Source organism: Podarcis bocagei, assembly GCF_964188305.1.
Source record: "Podarcis bocagei genome assembly, chromosome: 10".
Lineage (NCBI taxonomy): Eukaryota > Metazoa > Chordata > Lepidosauria > Squamata > Lacertidae > Podarcis > Podarcis bocagei.
The window spans coordinates 72,769,706-72,794,734 of NC_138135.1; the positions used below are offsets into that span (position 1 = coordinate 72,769,706).

The 25,029-nt window shown below is 41.9% G+C and overlaps 1 protein-coding gene across 6 annotated transcripts in view; it reads left to right on the top strand.

Annotated features, from left to right (window-relative positions):
* PHTF2 (putative homeodomain transcription factor 2) overlaps positions 1-25,029 on the top strand; it is a 68,798-nt gene that overhangs the window by 7,549 nt on the left and 36,220 nt on the right. For 3 of the 6 annotated variants that reach the window (XM_081210698.1, XM_081210703.1, XM_081210699.1), the window contains exons 2-4: positions 6,816-6,894; positions 21,767-21,823; positions 22,721-22,780. In XM_081210698.1, coding sequence (XP_081066824.1) covers positions 6,850-6,894; positions 21,767-21,823; positions 22,721-22,780 — 162 coding nt within the window. In that variant the 5' untranslated portion in view covers positions 6,816-6,849. Of the gene's footprint in view, positions 1-744; positions 767-6,016; positions 6,038-6,815; positions 6,895-21,766; positions 21,824-22,720; positions 22,781-25,029 lie in introns of those variants that run through there. The other 3 variants (XM_081210700.1, XM_081210701.1, XM_081210702.1) reach the window with 3 other exon arrangements.

Below are 25,029 nucleotides of genomic sequence, written 5' to 3' on the forward strand. Positions count from 1 at the left end.
TACACTTCTGCGTGCAAAGTTTACCTAGTACCTGACATGACTAAAACTCAAGTTGTAAAAACTCTGGATTATGAACTTCTTTACAAACCGAAAGGTGTGATTCTTCAAAGAAGCTGTTATAAAAGTGCTGCCGGATGATATTTTAATCACAGCACCTTAACTGAAACATGAAACATTGTTTCATGGGTTTAGATTTCAAGCCTTCATCAATATAATAAAATAGAGATTATTGTTTTATCAAATTACTGTATTGCTTTAGAGTGTTAGCTGTGTAGCTCTTAGCCACACTTTCAGAGTAATTTTTGGACTAACATAAACATGACATTGTAGAATGAGGAAACTTAGAAGGCATAAAATAAGAGCATATGATCATTTAGCTGGGCTGAGTTAATTATCCCAGTCAGATACATAATTTTGTCTCCCGAAGACAGACTTTGGGGCTCCTTGGTCCCAGTACCAACATAATATAGTATATGATACGTTGTACATGATCCAAACTTTAAATGTCTTTAACCCAGTGCTTTAGAGAATGGATCATGTTGTATTTAGTGGTAAGGTTTACTTCAACAAGTTTGTCTAACCTCTTACGCATTTTATTTTAAACTAGTCTCCTTTCTCAGTCACTGCTTTTATGCTTTTTTGATCCAAAGTCATGTGAACAAAGTTCTGCTCTCACATGGGGCTTCCCCGCCTCTCCTTCCTATTGCAGCCTCCTACCCCCCTCCTCCCAGCCATCCTGAAGAGTCAAGGGATCTGCTAGAATGGGGTAGGTAAAGGCTATGGGGGGGGGGGGAGGAATGGGCATGAAAGCCCCATTGTGTGTGAGCAGCCTTCTCATGCAACTCTGGATCCAGCCCCCTTGCCTTTAAAGCTTTGTAAGCAACCTGTTTCCCTTTAAAAGTACACAATAAAAAACACAATATTTCCCTTGAACCTACAACTGTAAAGTGGATGGAAAAAACCTGCTAGTTTGTTGATAGTAGTGGTGGACAAACATGAGGTTCTGTGAAGGAGAGACTTGTATTTTGACAACTAACTTAATCAGATATTTATATTTTGCCAGCATTAAAAAAGCACTTTGAAAGCTAGTAGTGTTAAAATGTAAGGTTTATTTGTTGTCCCTGCAATTTATTTAATGGGTATATTCTAGTACTTCCAGTGGAGCAGTTAGAGAGCAGTTTACCTGAAATAAGTTGCATGTATGTTCCTTAGATTTCACAGTAGATCATTATGTCTTAAAATAAATGAACAGGAAGAGGAAACACAACTTTAAACTTTTTTTGTGCACTGGAACAGAACCTGGTAATTCTGCGAAAATGCAATCTAGAGGACACAAGTGTTTATTGTTGTTACTATTATACAAATACTATTGTGCATAATTGTATTTGGTTTTCTATGAATAGTTCTACACTGGTTTCTTTCACATCTGTCTAAAGATATCCAAAGGTTATGCATGCCTTTGCCATTGTACCCAGGCTTATGCTAAAGACATCCACTTGGATTCTTTGTGAAAGAACTTTAAAGATTGCAGCCCACTCCTAAACATGTTTGCTTCATGCAAGTCTCACTTAACACATACTTGATGGTCATAATTTCAGATGTCCTTATTCTGTAAAATGTGGCTTCACAAAATGGCATCTTCTATTATGTGTATTTTATGTAGAGTTTATACATATACTGCAAATAGAAAAACTGGTCCCAAGAAAGTTATTTGTCTAAAGTGAAGTGTAAAAGACATAGGATAAAATGAACATGAATATAGGCAGTTCACATGCAGAAACAGGAAACCGCAGAGCTACAGAAGTTACTTGAAGTTAAGCACCAACTGTGGAGTTTCTAATCCTGTGAAGATTTACTGGGTTGTTTTGCTCATACTGACAAACTGTCTTGGTGGTAATTTTTAAGAACTATTGTTATCAGGCAAATAAAGGGACTTTTTTGGTAGTTTGAGTAGGAGGGTTTTAGCAAATGTGGCATTTTACAAATATTTAACAACAATTTAAATAGTTTGGGAAAAGAATGGGAGGTGCAATAAAAATAATGTCTCTACTGCCTAAATTAAGACTCATTTGGGACAGCCTAGCTTGGGCTGTCGTACACCTTTTAGATAACCAGTTTTTTGATCTCCTAGCCTTGAATAATGTGCAATGGGGAAAAATTCACTTCTATCCAGTGGAAGAAGTCTGCCAACAGGACTAGATAAAAATATTTAAGGCCTACGTTAGTGGGCTCAGTTTTGAGGCTTGCCAATGTTACTGCTGGTTGTTCTACTGCAATTAAAGTCATGGTATCTGTGTTCATGTTAAAGGTAAAGGGACCCCTGACCGTTAAGTCCAGTTGCGGACGATTCTGGGGTTGCGGCGCTCATCTCGCTTTACTGGCCGAGGGAGCCGGCGTACAGCTTCTGGGTCATGTGGCCAGCATGACTAAGCCGCTTCTGGCAGACCAGAGCAGTGAACGGAAACGCCTATTTATCTACTTGCACTTTGATGTGCTTTCAAACTGCTAGGTTGGCAGGAGCAGGGACCGAGCATCGGGAGCTCACCCTGTCCCGGGGATTCGAACTGCTGACCTTCTGATCGACAAGCCCTAGGCTCTGTGGATTAGACCACAGCGCCACCCCCATCCCACGTGTTCATGTTAGGTAACATTTAATGGAGTCAAAAGGGTAAGAGCCAAGGGCGTGGGGATGAGAATCTATTGTAGGGTGTACATGGCTTGTACCAGGCCTCAGTCCACTGAGATTAACTAGATTCTGGTGCCATGTGCCATCCTCACAGTCTCCTCTGCGTAACAACTTGGTGAAACACGATGGCTGTCACATATTTACTGGCGCTAATTTGCGCTGGGCCCTTGGGTGTTCTTACATTACACAGAGCTGACTCAACAGGACTAGCACTTCTAGGACAGCAGCAATCCAGAATATCAGAATCACTACAGTGGGATGAACCATGTTTAATAGGATTCAGCCTGAGTAAAGGGTCCCACCAACCGTGCTCCTTTATAGTTTTAATCTTAGTTGTAAGGTTTATAATGCCTTAGGAATTGTCAGGGACTGGCTGGATACAGAGGAGTGGTGGAAGGCACCAGCTGGGAAACCCCGAAGGGGGACACACACACACACACACACACACACACCCCGAACCAGGAGATTGGTGGTGGGACAACAATGAGTGGTCAGAGGCAGAAGAGGGAGCAGACTGGGAGTAGAAGGCTGGAGAGGAGGGGAGCCAAGAGGCAGAGATCAGGCAGGCTACTGAAGAAGCCAGGGAGTCTCCCCCTCCTGCTGTGACCAGTTTCCCTCTCCACTGGTCTCCCAGAACCCAAAGAGGTAGCAAAAACAGACAAAGCAAAGACGTCTCAGATTGCTTGGGAAGTAGCCAGCGGAGAAGGAATCTTAGAGAGTGGTGGGAAGGCTGGGACCTTCAGTCCTTGCAACTGCCTCATTGGGACAAGATCTCCTGGGAAGAGTTGCTGTGCTTACAAAACCTAACTTCACTGACATCTTGTGAGTTATTGCTGACCTGCCCCAGACTCCCGCCCTGGCAGCAATCATGTTTTACCTGTAATGTAGCTATTACTTAACTATTTCATCTGAGGTCCTGCTCACACTTACTCAGTCGTAGTGCTGATACAGTGGAATGTCATCCCCTGCCTATCCCTGACACGATATACTTCAGTGAGCACTGTGAAAACCTAGCTTATATGGAAGGTTTTTGGTACTTGCTGAGGTTGTCTGTAGGAGCTGAGTTTGGTTAGGTTGTTAATTTGCTTGGTTTTGTTACTTTATTATTTTGAGATTCTGTAATTATGCTGCTGTGGGTTTTTTCTTTTTTAGATTTGGTTCAACAGCGAGTTTGTTTTATAGAGAACGGTGAGAAGTACCTTTAAAAAAAATAAGTACCAGGATTATCGGTAACCAGTATTTTCCTGAGCCCTTCATTCAGCCTTCACTTCCAGTCTAGGAACATATGAAGTGAACATATAATTAAGACCAGTTTGCACTTGTGCTTTGTGAGTAAGTTGTGCACAATATTTCTGGCCCGTATACTGCTTCTCTGTATATAATCCACATTCTGATATTGGGCTGTACATTGACTGAATACTGATGACATAGTTAAGAATTGGATCTAGGTGCAGGCTATATAATAGGTGTGACTGTAATTTCTGTGCTTTGTCTGTAGCATGGGAGCAGGATCACGCTGTGCACTGGGCTCTTGTTTTCAGGTACTCAAAATATGGGCTACTTCCTGACCTGAACAAGAGCAGCAATTATGAGTGGCACCTTGGTAGCCCTTCAAGAATTAACCTATTTGGGAATTTGCTTTTCCACTGTGTAACACATTACAGTGGTGCCCCTCAAGACGAATGCCTCGCAAGACGAAAAACTCGCTAGACGAAAGGTTTTTGAGCTGCTTCGCAAGACGAATTCCCCTATGGGCTTGCTTCGCAAGACGGAAACGTCTTGCAAGTTTGTTTCCTTTTTCTTAACACCGTTAATACAGTTGCAACTTGACTTCGAGGAGCAACTCATAGAACGCGGTGTGGTAGCCTTTTTTGATGTTTTTGAAGAGTTTGGTGATTTTTGAAGCTTTTCCAAAACTTTTCCGACACCGTGCTTCGCAAGACGAAAAATTCGCTAGACGAAAAAAACTTGCGGAACAAATTAATTTCGTCTTGCGAGGCACCACTGTAGCTGTCCTTGGTAAGTGTTGCCTTGATAAAAATGGATTCATTAATCACTGTAAAGACAATGTGATAGGAGTGTAGATGAAATCTCAAAATTTCTATTGCTGATTGCCAAATGTGTCTAATGAATGCTGGTTCAGGTCCTTGTTTGTGCGTCTCATAGATGTTCTCCAGATAACAACTTTGCTCTCTGTTAAAAAGAATCATTAGTGTCTCGATTTTACAGGGCTGAGCTTAAGATGAATACTTTCATCTTGTCTCTTAAGGAGTGAGAGCTGCTTCAGAGGGAATTTCAAATTAATCTTTAGCTATGCATACAATTCCTTATCTGTGCAAAACTTAAATCTGGGGGTCCAACTCAACTATGATAAGTCATAAACTCTATTACATCCATTCAGAATTATTTATTCATAATTGCACTACAGAACTGCAATATAGAATTAAGACTGGAATTGTCTAATTACCTCTGTCAAGGCAAACATTCACTGTAAGAAGTCATGTTGCTTCTGAGATACATACAGTACAGCATTCCACTCTCTTGCTGCTTCTCTCAGTTTTCTTACTCGCCTGGTGGAGAGTATCAGCAAGCAACATGTGCACATTCACTTATTTATTAATTTTACTAAAATAATGTATGTACCACCCATCATTTTAAAAAGAAATTCCAAGGTGAATAACAAACAAAAAAGAACAAAATATAATAAAACCAGCTCACTAAAAGGAAGAAGTTAAAATCTCAGTCTTAGTAACAAGGACACAAGGCTGTGTAGTCATCACTTGACTAGCACTTTGGAAATATAGCACAATGCAAATAGTAATTGCTTTTCCCAGAAGATATGGAGGGAGCCATAAGACCTACTGTCTCAGTAGTATACAATGGAATCCCAAATGAGCCATGAATGGCAAACAACAAGTGATAAATCAGGTTAAAAACACATTTAGAACAAGTCTACAATTGATGCAGACTGGGGAAAGACTTCAACTTAAAAGACTTCTTCAAAGTCTTCAGGTGCCAAAAAGGTAACTGCGATGTCACCAATCTAATATTCAAAGGGAGGGAATTCTAAAGGGTAGGTGCCACCCATAGGGAAGTTTTTAATGTCTGGTGTTTTGTTGCTTAATAATAATAATAATAATAATAATAATAATAATAATAATAATATTCTGTTGGGAGCCACCCAGGGTGGCTGGGGAGGCCCAGCCAGATGAGTAGGGTATAAATAATAAATTATTATTATTATTATTACTACTACTACTAAAGGCCGATTCTAACATTCTGCAGGGCAGACTTCCTGATAAGATGGTATCTGCTGGAGTCACTAAATTGCAGAGCGCAGTGATCAATTAGGTGTGTAAGGGGTGAGATGATCTTTCAGGTAGCCTGGTCCCAAGCTGTATAGGGCTTTATACTTCAAAACCAGAGCTTTGAAATTAGCCCCAGTACCATTTCCCTTGCATGCATAGTTCTGATCTTGCTGATTGCTCCCTGCAAAAGCTACCAACCAGCTCCATAATTAGCTTATTAACAGGCAGAATGGTTGGAGAAGTTTGGTGCTTGCATTTCTGGTATGAAGCCTCCAGAAACCCAAGCACAGCTCCCAATGCTATCCTATAAAATTCTGACCATCTTGGCAACCCAAGTAGACTTGACTTAGTTTATACATTTACTTCATTGTTCCTCCTGGATCCTGTGTTTCCTGTTCAGAGATGTCAGCAATTAAACAAACAGTAAGTAGGAGTTAAGCCACACGAACTAATTTGGAAGGAAGATGACATTAACCCTTCAGAAAGAGTTGAATGAAAACCAATGCCTCTTTCTAAACTAGGAGTACATATGTGTGTGATGCAGAGAGACCGTCCCTAGCTCCTGCAGCGCTGGGAGCAAAACACCTGTACTCCTGTTGTTCCTATTAGCCCTCTGCCATTTGCATAAGGACAATCTCTGTTTCATTGAATATTTGCAATAATTGAACTGGGTTGAATAAGAAGTGGTCAGTTAGCGGTATTTGATTGGTCACTTGATTAGCCACCCAACTTTAAATTAGAATAGTGTGTGTGTGTGTGTGTGTGTATTTAAAATTTCCCTTAGAATATGAATGTAAAATTATGCCTCTTTCTCTTTACAGCTAAAATGACTACTGTATAAATGTCATAGAATAAATGGCGTCCAAAGTAACAGATGCTATAGTCTGGTACCAGAAAAAGGTAAGCAATGATTTATCTAAAAAAAGAGAGCTTCACTTTGGTTTGGTATTTAGCTAGTACTGCTTGTAATTGTTAAGAGTGCTTGCTTGCCTCCTTCTATATCTGCTTGTGCTCTGCCATGTGTCCTCCCCCAGAATCTTTTTGCTCCTACATCGCCCACTGTCTCCTCATCTGTATTTTCTCCTCAGAGACTGGGAACTCTGAAAAGGCAAGAGAAGAAGGAGCTTGCTTTGCATTTTAGCCTTACTCAAGAGTAAGGGTGTATTTTCAGCCTCAGGGAAGATGCAAAGGAATAGGGGGAAGGCATCCTTGAAAAGTTGCTGTGGTGCAGTACTTAAACAGAGCTGCTCTATTGAAGCTCTGTGCTGTGCTCTCTGCTTATAACATTAGAATAAGTGTGTCCTTAAGTTTAGAAAGAAGTGAGAGAGCCACCCATTCAGTCCTTATAGACCTTGCAAAAGACAGACAAGAATGGACAATTAAGAGAGCATTTTTTCCTATCTTCCCCCGCCCCATGGTTTCTGACAAAATGGCTGCTGTGAACCAGCAAAATGCAAAAAGGAAGGTTTTTTTAAGGCTGCTTATTTGTTTACAGTACTGCATGCAGATCTGGAGATCTGAATCTGTAGTGTGTATAGTGAAGTTTGGGTACTAATTCCTCATGTTTGGATAAGTGAATTTTCGTATAATGAACATTTGGATAGGAGGACCTGTCGTTTCAAGCACAGTTTTGCAGCAGTAGCTGCCTATTCTCTCCCTATACTATTTCCCCTGGTTGTTGCCACTTCTCACACCCCCAAGTTAGGCAACATTATGTGGCCCTTTGAGCATGCTTAGTCCTCATTGAGCTGTTTTCAGTTTCCCCATTTAGGTATTTTCCCTAAATAGTTTTTGTACTTCTGGAAACAATGGGGTTGCTCTGAACCTGATAGCACTTCCCTCTTACGTATACATGGTGCTCTTTTGGTTACATCAGAATCTACACTTGAAGGAGGAGTATACTCTTAGTATATATGATACCAACCATACTTTTTGTTTTGATCCATACTCAGTAATTGAACAACATAATGTACCGTATTTTTCGCCCTATACGATGCACCGGCCCATAGGATGCACCTAGTTTTTTGGGGGGGGGAATAAAGAAAAAAAATTATCCCCCCCCCCAGCTATGGATTCAGCACGCTCCGGGCAGCAGGCTGCTATCCGCAGCCTAGGAAGCCCTGCGGGAACTCCCGCAGGGCTCCCTAGGCTGCGGATGTCTGCCCGAAGCGCGGGGCGCTCTGCAGCAGGGCGCCCCCCGCTTTGGGCAGCAGGCTGCTATCCGCAGCCTAGGGAGCCCTGCGGGAACTCCCGCGGGCTCCCCAGGCTTGCTGATAGTTTCCTGAAGCCTGGAGAGCGAGAGGGGTCGGTGCGCTCCAAGCTTCAGCGAAAGCCTGTGTTCGCCCCATAGGACGCACACAGATTTCCCCTTCATTTCTGGAGGGGGAAAAGTGTGTCCTATAGGGCGAAAAATACGGTATATCCATGCAGTTACAGGTTTCAAAGATATATTGTTATTGTCACTTGTAATGTTACTGAATTTCAGTTTAATATAATGATAAAGCAGAAAGACCAATCTTGGTTATAAAAAGAGCTGAATTGTTTAATCTTTATTGCGGTTTGGTTATATAAAAATATTTTGTGTATGTCTTACATTAAGATTTCATGAGTGGCATCCACTTTATTTATTTAGAAACTGGTTCTCTACACAGTTGGTCTTGGAGGGGCCGAAATATATTTAAAGCTTAAATGTGGACACTTTGTACGGTATGTGGGGAAACGCAACTGAAAAATCAGTGATAAATAAGCTAAGATTTTATCCTCTCTTTTTGTAACTGAAATAACTTTTCATGAGGAAAGTGATGCCCCGCAAGACGAATGCCTCACAAGACGGAAAACTTGCTAGACGAAAGAGTTTTCCGTTTTGGAGGTGCTTCGCAAAACGAATTTCCTATGGGCTTGCTTCGCAAGACGACAATGTCTTGCGAGTTCCTGCTTTTTTTTCCCCTCCCCCCCCTTTTTCTAAGCCGCTAAGCCGCTTATCAGCTGATCCGATCAGCAGATAAGCCGCTAATAGCACTAATAGCACTAATCCGCTAATCCTTCAATGGGCTTGCTTCGCAAGACGAAAAAACCACTAGACGAAGAGAATCACAGAACGGATTCTTTTCGTCTTGCGAGGCACCACTGTATGAAGCAAGATTATTCTAAGGTGATAATGCATCTGTTACATCTGTGAGCAAATAACTCATACAGTGGTACCTCAGGTTACATACGCTTCAGGTTACAGTTTCCGCTAACCCAGAAATAGTGCTTCAGGTTACTTTGCTTCAGGATGAGAACAGAAATCATTCTCTGGCGGCACAGCGGCAGCAGGAGGCCCCATTAGCTAAAGTGGTGCTTTAGGTTAAGAACAGTTCCAGGTTAAGAACAGACCTCCAGAACAAATTAAGTTCTTAACCCGAGGTACCACTGTATTCTCTGAGATGTGGAGGGGAGGAAAAAGGAAAACTTCTGGGATCAAATCAGAAATCGGGATGGCTTCTGTAATTCGAATTAAGTACTTAACCTGAGGTACCATTGTATAGGTAGCACATCTCTAGTGTTGTCTGTACTAAAGGCAGTGAGTTCTCACTGAATCTTTAATCATCACATCAGATGCTTCTCAGAAGCCCAGCAGCAGAACATAAGTAGTGGTCTTCTCCTACTGTTGGTCCCCAGCAACTAGCAGTCAGAGGTATGATACCTCTGATCCTGGAGAGTTAATATATAGTTATCATGACTAGCAGCCATTTACAGCTTTCTCAGGGGAAATGTGCTGCAAGGAAGGGTGGTGATGGGAACAGATGTGCATATTTAGTTTATCGCATTGTCTTCATGAACGTTGTAGCCCAAGGGTAGACTAGCAGGTCTAAGCAATAAATGTGATTGATGACAACCATTGCTGTAGAACATGGCACAATTAGGAGTGTCCTGGAGCTTTAAAATGCAGCATACCAAACATTTTGATGTTTCCTGCTTATAAATCTTTGTGCGTTCTCAAACCTCAACAACCAACTGTTTAAGCCTCCTCAAGGGTGAGGATTATCTGAAAACACATGTTTTCCCCTTGAGTCATGAGAGGGGCAGATCAAAACAAAAGAACAGTGCCACAGCATTTTCTTTTTTTAGGTTGGAATGGATCACAGAGAATCAGGAAGTTAGCAAAAGGTAGATGGTTGCCCCATTGAACTCCAACAATGATACTAAGCATTGCATTGCATTTTGCATGGAAGGAAACAGAGATTTTTAAAATATGTGTTCTCATTTTTTATTTTTATGTTGTGAACATCCCTTTGATCTTCAGATGAAGGGCAGCATACAAATTTAATGAATAATAATAGTAAATATATGGGTTGTTGTTGTCGTTTGCACCACTCTTCTGCCTGGTGTAATTAAGGTAAACACAGAACTGGAGGGAAAGTCATAAAAATTTACACAATTTCTGCTTTTGAGTTTTTAGAAAGGCAGTACAAAGACAAGTTTTTTAAAAGCACGTTAAGGAGCTGAGCCACCTCTTTGTCATCACCAAGTATTCCATAATGTTGACTCATGTTAAGGTCATTGAGCATTACTTAAGGTGAGTGGATGTTAAGTAAGGACTTGCGTGCTGGCATTTTGTGGATACACCCTAATGACCATTAGACTTCCTTAGGAATTCAATTTATTGTGACTTGGATCTAAAAGTATCTTGTGTGAGTTGAAAGGCATTTGTGCAAAGGAAGTCTACCAAATTCTCCCAACTTCCCTGTCCTGTCAATTTCATTGTTCTGCATGGGACAATGACAATAAAGATATCGTATCGTCCTGCTTCTGCAACACAGTATTATTTTAATAGATCCCTTGATCCTCAAGAATGGTTTTTTGGGGAGCAGGAGACTGTGGTGATGAGGAGCCAGGAAAAAGTCCCATTGCATGAGCACAGTTCCATTCACTTCTCTGATTAGGCCTATGATGTGAAAGGAGTAGTCTTAACAAGAGTCTAACCTATTTCTTCATCTATATGCACAATTGCATGGAATGCTCCTATGTACACACAGGTCCCCCTATTGGAACACTTGTTACCTGAAATCTGTTATCGGAACATAAGGTATTATACCCAAACCTCTCTACATGAACAGCTGATTCAGATATTTGAACAGTTTGCACTTCCTTAGTTGTTTTTGTTTTGCTGGTCAGTACCAGCCATTTCAGGCAAAAGCCATGGAGGGAGTGAGAGATAACAAACAAATCGGGGAGCAGGAGAGAATTGGCAAATCAGTATTTCCTTCGTTTTGCTTTTGCTGATTGGCTGCAAAGAGAACGGGCAAATCATGGATTGGAAATATTCTCATAGAAAACAATGGAAATCATCAACTCGCTATGCAGACACTTGCCTAACAAATTATTTGCTAGGAATGCATTGTGTTTGGAAAGTGGGACTTGCACGTATAACAACAACAGTTTTATTATTTATACCCTGCCCATCTGACTGAGTTTCCACAGCCATTCTGGGCGGTTTACACAATATGTAAAACATAATAAAGCACCAAACATTAAAGGACTGCCTTCAGATGTCTTCTAAAAGTTGTATAGTTCTTTATCTCCTTGACATCTGAAGGGAGGGTGCTACTACCAAGAACGCCCTCTGCCTGGTTCCCTGTAACTTCATTTCTTGCAGTGAGGGAACCAGCAGAAGACACTTGGAGGAGGACCTCAGTGTCCGGGCTAAGCAATGGTGGTGGAGACGCTTCTTCATGTATACTGGGCCAAGGCCATTTAGGGCCTTAAAGGTCAGCGCCAACACTTTGAATTGTGCTCTGTAGGCACTGTATAAAATGCACTGTATAAAACATTCTTGTGTTGGATTGAGCAACAATTTACTGAAAACAATTGCAACAGATATGGCTGATGCTGTTACTACTTTTCATGATGGGGATGATGATAATTTAATTTTTGTACCCCCACCCATCTGACTGGGTTGCCCCAGCCATTCTGGGTGGCTTCCAACATATATAAAAGCATAATAAAACATTTAAAAGCTTCCCTTTATGCAGGGCTGCCTTCAGATGTCATATCTTTTGATGGTTCAACTAAAACTGTAATGTAATCACTTTGTGATTTAAAAGACATGGAATTTATAAAAACAGAAATGGTTTTAAAGGATATAATACAGCTGAAAATAGATTCCTACATACAAGTGACTTGACCTTTACTTTTTAGACTAGCCATGTGAACATTCCAAATTTAACTTTTATATACAATAGTTGTTAATGTTTTTAATACAGTGATATTAATTCCTTAAACTGTAGTTTTATTTGGACGTTCATCCAGAAGTACATCTACTGTCACTTCACCTGGGCTTTCCTTCCCAACTAAGAGGCTAAATATGCATTGCAGAATTAATACTGCTTAAATCTTGCTTACATTTTTCTATTGCTTAAAATATTTTAAGAAAGGCCATTATAATATTGCCAGGTGGATTAAAACAATATTTATACTTGGGCTATCATCTTGGAGGGTGGCCGTCCTCTTGGACATGAATTATAAATGTCTTCTGAAATATTTATTGTTTCTATTAGAAACACCAGGCTTCGTGAGTATTGGACTACAAGTTGATACTATCACAGCCCATGCTTAAAGTGAATATCGGTGTCTGTCACAAAGCTCAAGTTTAGTCTTGGAAAGAATAGACATTTTTCTTTCCACAGGACAGTAATGGGGAAGAATGAATCAGTAGATATAATTTTTAAAGCAGTGATCCTTGCACTGTGTCATACTTAATTTGTCTGTATTGGGTTAATTTGAGAGACATTTTGTGATGTAAGAAAGATCACAGCAAAATGACCATTCTAAATGAGTCCCTCCAGATTTTATGTGAAACCTGAAGAATTAGGGAGTCAGTTATGATACTAGCAGAATTTCTTCAGCAAATCCAGAATTCTGTGACTATGATCTCCATGTTTCACAGTTGGGTATTTTATGCTAATTAAAGTAATTTGCACAACTATTTGTAATATTTGAATTTTCCCTTTTGCTTGCCTGCTTGCTTGCTTTCAGAATTTATTGAGAGTCAAAGCACTCAAACACAGGAAGGTAATAATGTAGAGAAAGGTGTGTGCATACTAATAGTTCTTATCACCATATTTATATATAGTAATATTTTCAGCAGGGGGCGGGAGTTGACACGATTTATAAATTAAGCAATTTGAAGAAGATCCATCATATTGTACCCAACGTGTGTGTGCAAAGGAAAAAACGAAGTACAACCTGCAAGCTGGAAGGCTTGCCCTCCCCTTTCCGTCCTGCCCTCCCTCCTTTTCCATGTTTCCTTTCAGTCATTCTCCTTTCTGTTCAGCTGCTCAGATCCCCACCTGACCCTTGAAAAGCACATAGAGTCAAAAGAGGAAGTGAGAGTCATTCTTCCAATGCCTTCCTTCAGTGCTATATCCTTTTCAAAGGAGAAAAAAGCAACCACCCTCATCACATCACAAAGAAGATGGCAGTGTGTGGAGAGGAGGGGGGGGGGCTAAGTTGCTTTGCAGCAACAGCATAAACTCAGCAGAACCATTGTGCCCATGAGCACTCCGTTGGCACCCCAGAACTAGACTATAGTTCTTAGCTTTATGCTCCAAAACGGCCATTGTCAGGCTTTTTCTTTGAGAAGACAGAAACGTGCCATGGTCACTTGTTTAATGGAATTTTTGAGTCACAGGTTTTTGCTCAAGTTGTTGGACTAAAGATCAAATTTACCGTTTTTCTATATTGTGCTCTAATTTGAGCAGCGAAGCTACAGTGCTGTTCTGCCTTTGGTTATAATATATAGCCTTTTTCTCATTTTTTAAAAAGCTTTCAGACCTCCAAGATGCAACATTCTCTTCAAAGGAAGTTTTGTTAATCAAGGCGGCCTGAAAGTGGGCGTGATCAGAATTCAGCTGTTTGTTTTCCTCAGTTACCAGCAGCTAATTTGCTATTCTAGAAACAAATCCTTTTAATCTGGTTCATTGGAGTTTTGCCTGTTAGGCACAAATGGATGATGAGTGGGATTGTTTAGGCATGAATCATGAATTAGGAAATAAACAGATTTACAGAGCATGGCTTTGTCACTTAGCAGTAGTCATCTTAACATCTTAATAATATGTCACCTTTGTAATTGTCATATTTAAAACCTTTTTGGTTTAAATTTAGCCCTGGGGGTGGGGCGCAAATTAAACCATGTTTTGGCATTGGCTTGTGTCAAATAAACCAGAGTTAAAGTTTTGGATCCCGTAATTGAACAAATTCAGAAGCAAAGGCTTCTGAACTCTTTATAGCATGCCTCATGCAGGAGAAGGGAATATAGATATACAAGCCCAAGATTTGCTGCTGCTTGTTTGGTCACATTAAACTATGGTTTAGCAGCAGAACTTTGACATCAAATAGTGCCCTGTATGTTTATATCCTTTTTCAGAATTATGTTGCATCAAATAATTTCTCCTTCAAATGAGGAAGCCAAGCCATTTAATTTTCTTGTTTTGATTTCATTGTAGTTTCAACTGCTAATTGCAGTTCTGATTCAGGCTAGTATTGGTTTAGTAACAGTTTCAGGAGCAGTTCGGAATTGGTCCAGTTTAGGTTAATGTGGGGAAATTGGAATGTTAACAAAATGGTAATTGCATATATGTTAAGGTGGACTGATATTGTGATGTTAGTACAGTAAAAGGTAGCCATCATGTAGATGAGTTTTGAGAACCTGAACAATCTGAATGAAAGAATGACAAAGTGTATTACACACAAAAGCTCATACCTTGAAAGCTTATATTTAGTAGATCTTAAAGGTGCCACTGGAATTATTAAAAACATCGCGTCTTCCCCACTGTCCTCGGACCTCCTCCGAAGCCGGGCGGTGGGGCGGGAACACCTGCCCCCGCCGCCCCGCTTCGGAACGCTACTCCGAAGCGGGGCGGTGGGGCGGGAACACCTGCCCCCGCCGCCCCGCTTCGGAACTCTGCTCCGAAGCCGGGCGGTGGGGGCGGGAACACCTGCCCCCGCCGCCCCGCTTCGGAACGCTGCTCCGAAGCCGGGCGGGGGGGGGGCGGGAACACCTTCTGAAGGCGGGCGGGGGGCGAAAGTCTTTGTCCCCCCTGCCTGCATGTCCCGGAGGGCTTTTGAAGGCAGGCGGGGGGGAGCAAAGACTTTCGCCCCCCGCCCGCCTTCAGAAGAGGTCCAGGACCTCTTCTGAAGGCAGGCGGGGGGCAAAAGTCTTTGTCCCCCCTGCCTGCATGTCCCGGAGGCTTTTAAATCGCCCCGGACAGCGGAGAAGTCCTCCGCTGTCCCGGGGCGATTTTAAAATGCCGCCCGCCAGCATTTTAAGATTGCCCGGACAGCGGAGAAGTCCTCCGCTGTCCCGGGGTTTTTTAAAATGCTGGGGGTGGGAAGAAAAGCCCTTGTCCCCCCCCCCCAGCCTTCAGAAGAGGTCCGGGGACAGACTGTCCCCGGACCTGGTCTGAAGGCGGTTTCCCTAGGAACGCATTAATTGATTTTCAATGCATTCCTATGGGAAACCGTGCATCGCAAGACGAAAAACCCGCAAGACGAAGAGACTTGCGGAACGAATTAATTTCGTCTTGCGAGGCACCACTGTAATTCAGTATTGATCACTTAAAGTACATTTCAGTAATCTAATCTTTATGTGGGGCTTCTCTTGTGCTTTGTTTGGAAAGTGCAGAATCTTGCAGCATGGTTGCTGATGGGGATGAGACCCTATATGTATGGGAGTGAGACAGCTGGGGGAGGCCTGGGAGTCATGGGTGGGCAGTGCGCCGTTGTCCTGCACCCCTGATGGCCTTCCTGGGCAGCTGTTTCAGCAGCGATATCATAAGGTCACAAATATAAGCCACACTTTAACTTTTCCGGATTGGAATTTGGGAAAAAAAGGTGTGGCTTATATGTGGACCAATACGGTACATGGCAGTTCATGTGGCCACCAATAGGTTGAGAATAGGAAGACTAGCAAAGGCTTCCTGGTGCTGATTTGATCCTTCTTCACTTTGCCCATCCTGGCTCATAAAATCTAGCCAGGCAGGGCTGGGCAATGGAGTCTGTGGTGTGGTGAATGCTTCTCTCTGTGAGGGAGTCTTCCTGGAACAGTTAAAAGAGCTGTTACTAAACTTGCTTCTTGAAGAAACATCTTTGGACCCAACCATTATTGCCAATTATATTCTAGTCTCAAGTATCCCATTCAGCCTTGTCTGGAGGATATGCACTATTTGGATCCTTTTCAATCAGGTTTCAGGCTCCACCATCAGATTCAAACTGCCCTGGTTGTACTGGTCAATGATCTCCTGCAGGCTAGGGATAGAAATGAAAGCTATTTTCTGGTTCTTCTGGATCTCTCAGTGGCTTTTGATACTATCAACCATGGTATCCTTCTGGACCGTCAACATGCAGATTAAAGCAAGTCAGAAATATACTTGAAAAAACAGTGTATAAACTCTGAAGCTATTGGGTTGAATAAGCCTATTCCTTTTCATCCACAACTATACATTGTACCTGACAAGCATGTGTTGAAGATGCGAGCATTCCTTTTGACAGAGCAGCAATACATAATAGATTTGTAGTTTATCATACTTAGTTTCCTGTTGTGGTAAAGGGCTGGTGTGATGACTAAATCGTAATAAATTTTACTCATTCAGTTTGGCAATTATCACATATGTACTGGAACGTGAGCATTCTCTGAGTAGCATAATGGCAGTGGCAACTGTTAAATTTTCAGTGAACCATGGTAAGAGGTTAGGAGGCTTCCTGACGGTTCATAATAAAGTCCTCCCTGTAACTTTAGTGCTAGCAAGCCTCACTTCCTTTTCCTTACCTTGTCCCCCCACCCCGCCAAAAATAAATAAAAATCCTATGTACCTTTAGGTTGTATAGTGCTCCTATCATCTTTATAAGATATGACTCCACTTGTCAGTTCTTGATTGAATTGCTTATTCTCTTCAGCCTCTCTTACAAAAAAGAACAGTATCTTCAGCTTTGCAAGCCACAAATTTTATTTCGTGTTAGACGTTTGCAGTAAGCTACACTTCTCCCATCACTTCCCCCACAAGAGGAAAGTTTTCTGCTTTGTGCCATCTGCGTTCCTGACCTTGTGTAATGTTTCATATCACTGGCTAGTGGCGTTCATGCAGTCACACTCAGTCCTGAAGCCAAGCAGAGAGAGGCAGGGCCAAATGGTCTAAGGTTGTCTCATACTAAAGGCTCAAAAAATCCTGGAGGTGAGCCTAAAAATTAGACTTAATCATGCTGACAGAGAAGACCATTGTTGTAGCTCCACTCTGTGTGTTGTTTTTGAACTGCTGTTGCGTTTTCCATCTGCAGCCGTGAAATTGGGATGATTATATATTCAAATGAAAACAGAAGCTCCTTGGATTATTCAAGGTTATATGGGAACCAGATACTACCCTCCAGTCATTCAGCTGACCCATGACCACATAACAACATTTTAAACTCATCTTCTTTTATTTCTTCAGCATTAGTCTGTCTTCAGTATTCCCTCTCAGCATATTTGTGTTCTTTCATCTGCCTTATAATTATATATCGTGGATAGCGTATTATGCAATTTAAAGGTAAAGGGACCCCTGACCATTAGGTCCAGTCGCGGACGACTCTGGGGTTGCAGCGCTCATCTTGCTTTATTGGGTGAGGGAGCCAGTGTACAGCTTCCGGGTCATGTGGCCAGCATGACTAAGCCACTTCTGACGAACCAGAGCAGCGCACGGAAATGCCGTTTACCTTCCCGCCGGAGCAGTTCCTATTTATCTACTTGCACTTTGAGGTGCTTTTGAACTGCTAGGTTGGCAGGAGCAGGGACCGAGCAACGGGAGCTCACCCCGTCGTGGGGATTCGAACCGCAACCAACTGATTGGCAAGCCCTAGGCTTAGTGGTTTAGACCACAGCGCCACCCGTGTCCCTCTATTACAGTGGTACCTCGCAAGACGAACGCCTCGCAAGACGGAAAACCCGCTAGACGAAAGGGTTTTCCGTTTTGGAGGCGCTTCGCAAGACGAATTTCCCTATGGGCTTGCTTCGCAAGACGACAGCCCATAGGGAAATATCCGGGACAGCGGGGAAGCGCAGCGCGTCTTCCCCACTGTCCTCGGACCTCCTCCGAAGCCGGGCGGTGGGGCGGGAACGCCTCCTCCCACCGCCGCCGGGCTTCGGAACGATGCTCCGAAGCCGGGCGACGGGGCGGGAACACCCGCCCCCGCCGCCCGGCTTCGGAGCATCGTTCCGAAGCCGGGCGGCGGGGAGGGAACACCTTCTGAAGGCGGGCGGGGGGCGAAAGTCTTTGCTCCCCCCTGCCTGCCTGTCCCGGAGGGCTTTTGAAGGCAGGCGGGGGGAGCAAAGACTTTCGCCCCCCGCCCGCCTTCAGAAGAGGTCCAGGACCTCTTCTGAAGGCTGGCGGGGGGCAAAAGTCTTTGTCCCCCCTGCCTGCCTTCCCAGGGGCTTTTAAATCGCCCCGGACAGCGGAGAAGTCCTCCGCTGTCCCGGGGCGATTTTAAAATGCCGCCCGCCAGCATTTTAAGATCACCCGGACAGGGGAGAAGTCCTCCGCTGTCCCGGGGTTTTTTAAAATGCTGGGGGTGGGAAGAAAAGCTCTTGTCCCCCCCCCAGCCTTCAGAAGAGGTCGGGGGACAGACTGTCCCCGGACCTGGTCTGAAGGCGGTTTCCCTAGGAACGCATTAATTGATTTTCAATGCATTCCTATGGGAAACCGTGCATCGCAAGACGAAAAACTCGCAAGACGAAGAGACTTGCGGAACGAATTAATTTCGTCTTGCGAGGCACCACTGTATGTGACTTATGACAGTTTATAGTATATCCCTTCATTTTCTCCTCCCTGGAAATGGAACTGAACAACAGAGCCAGGGGTTTCCCTATCATGCAGGGCCAGGGAGATCTAGTGAGAAAAATGTAGGAGGCTGTTTCTGAGGGTGTGTTGTTAGGGAAATGCTTTGAAATCTTAAGGTGAACATTTGACCTCTTGACAATGCAGTCTTAAACATGTTTGCTTAAAAATAAATCAAGTTCCTAGTAACTTACTTCATAGTTATGAGTGACATTTATTGGGTGACTAAGAGATTAAATGAAATAATAAAAATAGTGAGTTTAAGATTGCAGCACAAGTATCCTAGGAGATCAAATGTTTGTCGTCTTCAGCTTTTTTTAAATTAAACAATGAATGCTGAGCTACTTAGCGACACTTCAGAAGTATCAGTGCTTATTAAATACAGCTAAAAGTGTCGTGGTAGTCATAACTCTGGTTATGAACAATATGTCTGAGGGAAGAGAGTCAGACAGAAAGAAATCTCAAGAGTAGTTCAGTTTTTTGAAGCAGGCTTTGCATTGTTAGTGACATATCTGTTCAGAAGTATGTCTCGTTGACTTCAATGGGGCTTAGTCTGAGGTGAGTAAACTACTTTGGAAGGTGTATACAGTTGTAGGCATGCTTTGAAAATATAGCCTGTTTTGTTCAAATATATTTGTCCTTGTAGTACATAAGAGTTGGATTTTCCGAAGGTTTGCTCTAACCTTGAGGGTTATGTTAGGGCCTACTATACAAAACATCTTCTGATCCTTTTTAGAGGCCTGACAGATAGGAATTGTTTCACTGAGTGTTGGATTCATTACACACTTGCAACTGTATCTACGAATAGAGTATAAGTAGGCAGAATATTTGGCAAAACCAGGTTTAACCACCAAGAAGAGGCTTAAAATGTGGTTGACTTTTAATGAAAAAATAGCTGAAACTTTTATGGGAAAGAAGAGGCTTCTTGAAATAATGTTAGAGCTGTGTTTTGTGCAATTTTCAGAAAAGTACGACTCTGATGTCCATGCAAAAGTCATCTGTTCTTGAAAGCATATTTCCTTTAGAAATGTATTTTATTTATCTTTTACATTTATATATCCTGCCTCCCTGAGGAAAGCATACATGCAGGGATGATTATGAACTTCATGTGAGTTAGATTAGGCCGAAACATAGTAAGTGGCTCAGGTTCTGTGTGGGGCTTTGACCAGTCCTCTCTACTCTGAAGTGCAACACTCTCACCGCAACAACATGATGAAACAAACAGCATTGTGGTCAAGTTTGATCAGTGCTGTGAAACAAGTGGCACCTGCAACAGATGTTGTGTATCCTCACTCCACTTGAGCAGCTGCTGGCAAGTTATGCCAACCTCCCAGAATAATATAAACTGTAAACCAGACATAGGCGAACTCGGTCCTCCAGATGTTTTGGGACTACAACTCCCATCATCCCTGACCACTGGTCCTGTTAGCTAGGGATGATGGGAGTTGTAGTCCCAAAACTTCTGGAGGGCCGAGTTTGCCTATGCCTGCTGTAAACCAAGCAGAGCACCACACTCTCCCCAGCATAGTGATCTGCTTGTTTCTCAGTGCTCTGTTTGGTTCCCTTTCTGTTGGTGCTCGCCACTTGAGTCCACTAGTGGAGGAAGTGATGACAGTTCAGTGTGGCTGAAAAGACAAAAACGAGGTAAATAAAAACAATCAAACACCAAAAGTCTGAAATGGGAGGAAAGGATATTTGAAGAGAATATTTAAATCTATAGCAAAACCAGGAAAATAATATTGGGGCAAAGAATTATTTAAGGGAACATACACTGCAAATCATGTAACTTCTTCTGAAAGTCAGTAGCCACTTTATAAAATGAAGCTAAGCTGTGGTTGTTTTTCTCTTTGAGGCTGTTCAAGCATAAAGCTAGATCACAGTTTAATATTATAACTACAGGCCTCAGGCTCTTGCCTTTTTGTGTCTTCCCGTTATATGTAGTGATTAATTTCTCCCATTTTCCAGGCTAGTGGCAAGCTATACTTTGCCCACAAACAAGAATCATGCATGACAGTGTGCATAGGTAAACTATGGTTTATGCAAATCATGTTTTATTTTGCTGGTTGTGTGTGTGTGTGTGTGTGTGTGTGTGTGTGTGTGTAAGAGCTTAAGGTTTGTGGTTGAAATGCCATGCTTATGTCTGAATAGCTTCTTAACATTTCCAGTGACATCCTGAGTGCAACCTGATTTTTTGGTTTTTATTCTAATAAAATCTACTACAGCTGAAAGTTTGGAGCCTCTCTGCCTAATATTTGACACCCAGGCATGGTCCTTATTTAAGCATACAGACAGGAACAGTAACTGATCAAATGAGTTGGCCACGTAGCGGAAACTACGTACAGGGCCTCACAGATATCTAGTATCCTGCGAATGGAGCAGTTGTTGATATGTTATGTAGATTCCGATTTGGTATTTTCACATGCAGGCCTATTGTTTTGGTTCCTTTTCTGTCAGCAATGTAAGTCTGCAACTGATGCTAAAAGAAATCCTGCGAGTAGTCAGGCACATAGACTACATGTAGGGCACAAAGCAGATTCTGAGAGAAAAGTAGCTTTATTTGTCAGACAGTCCTAAGCAGTATCTGGGAGCACCGGGGCAGAACAGTGGATCAGCCATCACATCTAAAGCCCTGCTTGACTCCTATTGTCCAGGGCCGAAAGTGGGGGTGCTTGTATTGTTTTTTCCTTGTCCCACCTCCAGGAAATGGTTTAGGATCCAGAAGACCCATAGCTGGCCTTACCTTGCATCTGGATTGCCCTGTTCTGGAGTACTACCCTGGCTACCGCTGGCGGAAACACTTCTGGCAGTAGTCTTGGATCCACATGCTTTCTTGGAGACTTTAAGTGTGGTGAGGGTGTGCGGGTGTTGTTTCTGATTATACTGTGAATGATCTCATTTTAATGTAGACTTTCCTCTTTCCTGTTTAGATTGGGGCATATGACCAGCAAATATGGGAAAAATCTGTAGAACAAAGAGAAATCAAGGTAAAGTTTAGATTTATTTTTATTGCTTTATGGTACTGAATGTCAAACTTAACAAGCTCACTCCAAATCATTTAATTTGCTGCACAACTCCTGTGCAGAGGATTCTGGGGTGCACTTTTTTGGGTGCAGGGTGTGAGCAAGGTGCCTTTGGGCTAGTTCTTGCCCTATGACAGCTATGTGTTCTCAAGAATATGTCCAATGTCCCCCTCAAATGTGTATTGTAGGGGAAAGTCATTAAGCAGCAGGGAAGTTTTTGAGAAGCTTGTCCTCTGTTATTTATATTGTCATTGAGAAAGCACGATAAAGCACATAGTTCTCACGTATATAGTTTGAAAATCAGGGATATATTGTAATTCAGAATTTATTTTGATAAGACTTTATTGTGACACAGGTGTGTGCTGTTTTCCCCCCCCCCAGGACAAAGGATGTTCCATTTGTGAATTATTTTAATAGCATTTGTGAATTCTTTTTGTTATCATGTAGTGATAGTAATCCTTACCAATCTGCAGTTTTTGTGTGGTGGGTGGGTTAAACTTTAAAGAAGTTCTACTGAAATGAAAAAAACTGGTACAAGAGTTAGGGTGGGAGAGGACATTTTGTGGGTGTAGGAAGTCTTTAGATTATGGAATCTTGGCTAGGGCTGTCTCTCACTTGCATCAAAACTGTATGCTGTTTGGTGTGGATGTGAGTTTTTATGTGGAGGAGCCTCCATAAAGGAAACAGCTAGGATAGAACTTTTACTTGGGGAACTCCCAGTTACAGTGCTTAAAAATAATATTGGGGTGTTTTTAGTTATGTTGCACTAAGCTGCCTTATGCTATATCATAGATAATTCCCTTCATATTTTACATGCTTTTTGGTCAGATATCACTGACTATCACATGGTTACCTTTATAGTTCCAGTTTACTTTTCCTCATTTTTCATCCTGTCATTGTTTTGAACAGTTTATTAAATTGGTAAGTACTTGATTATGGAAATTTGTGTTAAACAAAACAGCTTTTGTAGATTAACTGTGTCTCTGCATCTTAGTGTGACTAACAAAAGCCTTCAAGTATCTGATGAATAAGTAACTACTTCAAAAGCATCTAAATGCTTTAGCATCACTTCTGTTTTCCATTTAAAACAATTAGCCTGTGATCCTACACTTTAGCCTGGAATTAAGTCCCATTAAGCTCAGTGGGACTTGTTTCTGAATAGACATTCATAGGGCTGCGTTGTTTGGTTCATTTAAGGATTCACCCACTCTTCTAAAGAGACAAGAAACTGTAATGCTGGGATTATAATAAACCCCTGCTTCCTTTGATATGATATTATACCTTCTGGTCATCTATTGTGGTTCCATATTTTCGTATATCATTACCATCCGAAACAGCACCTTTTCATTTTCCAGAAATGAAATGGAAAACAACCATTAGATTCCAGCTCTGAATGTGCTGCACTTGAAAAAGGTTAAAATCAAGCTTCTGTTGGCTTGAGTGCTATGAGCTAACTATTGGGAATCCAGTGGTTTGTTCCACGAAACTCTGTCCTTTCAAACAGACAGTAATAGATAACTTTGTAACACGCTTCTCGCCTTGAAACTGTTGTCTCAGTGCAAGTAACCAGGTGGAAAATGCACTTGCCTGGTGGTTCCTCCTGCTGCTGCCAACCTGCATGCATTTCATTCAGTTGTGAGGCTGGCCGTGTTTCATCAGCTGGGAAAACGCAGCTGAGCGATAGGGCTGTTGTGTGTGCTACCTGTGTTATCTCCTCTGTCAGGAAGAGAGATGGAGGAGTGAGATAAGACTGACAGAGTGCTGTGCCTGCTGCATGTACACCCGTTCTTTTTCCTGACAGAAGAACGAACACACAGTAGTAGTGCTGGGAGGGGATATTGAAGCAGGGGGCAATGAGCAAGTACTTTCATTGTTTACAGGGGCAGGATGACTCACTAACAAAGTACTGTATTGAAGCGTAGAAACACACCAGATTTTCTCAGAATAGGCCAGTTGATGCCATTGAGATTTCTACTGATGTGCTTAGATCTCATTGGAGATCTCGTAAGAACAAGCCAAGGTCCATCTGGTCAAGCACTCTGCCTCCGTCATTGGCTTACCAGATGCCCTTAGGAAGATTCCAAACTGCCTGAACTTGAAGGCTTAATTTTTAGTTTTTGTGCCTATATATATATCTGCTGATGTCGATGGCAACATTTTCTGGCAATGAATTCTGTAAGTTTTATCCAGTGCATAGAATACAGCTACTTTTGTTTGTCCTAAATACGTCATGTTAAACTTATAACATTGGACAGAGGATGAATTATTTTATACAGGCAATACAAATAATTTTATAAATGTATATAGTGGTGGTTCTCATACTTTTTTCTCTGGGCTGCACTTTCAGAATAAAAATTTGTTCACACCACACCATTTTAAAAAATGGATAAGTAATGCATTGGAAAATAAAAAGAAACAACTTAGCCTAGCAGTGCTATTTTATAATATGATCATGGGATATCCAGAAAATATAAAACAATGCAGCTACATAGGAACATGTATCATTCTCAAAATATAATATTGACTGTCCTTGAATCTTCCTGGCACACTTGCCATCTTCTCCTGCTACACCTTGTGAGAACCAGTGGTATAAAGTGTTCTGCTCGATAATCCTTTTCCAAATTTAAACTTTTGTTTTCCTTTACAGAGGAAACACTTCAATCCTCTTATCATTTCAGTTGCTCATTTGTTTAAGCCGGAATGTAGCTTACAGATTAATACCTGAAAGTATAATAAAAACATTAGAGTGAGTTTAAAACAGATAAGCATTAAAAGAGAACAATTGAATGGACCTATAGAATAAGTACAGCGAAGCAGCAATAAAGTTGTCTGTACCTTCTCATTTTTACATGAGGCAGCTAGAACTATGTACAAAATTCTACATTTGTGCACGTTGTCAGTTTATAAAATGAGATTATTGGCTGTTTTATTTTATTCTTTATTATGATTTGTATACTGCCTAATTAAAAATGTTCTTTGGACACAAGTCTCTAATCACATTAGTTACCGTATTTGTTTTCTCTTTCTATCCCTTTCCTAACCATTCTCAACGCTAACTTCTTTAGTGAATTTTCCACTATGGCCCCAGGATGTTTCTGGTCTGGGTTGTTGGTAGTCACTTCAGACCGCATCAGCACATATGGGCTCCCACATATGGGAAATTAGGCTTT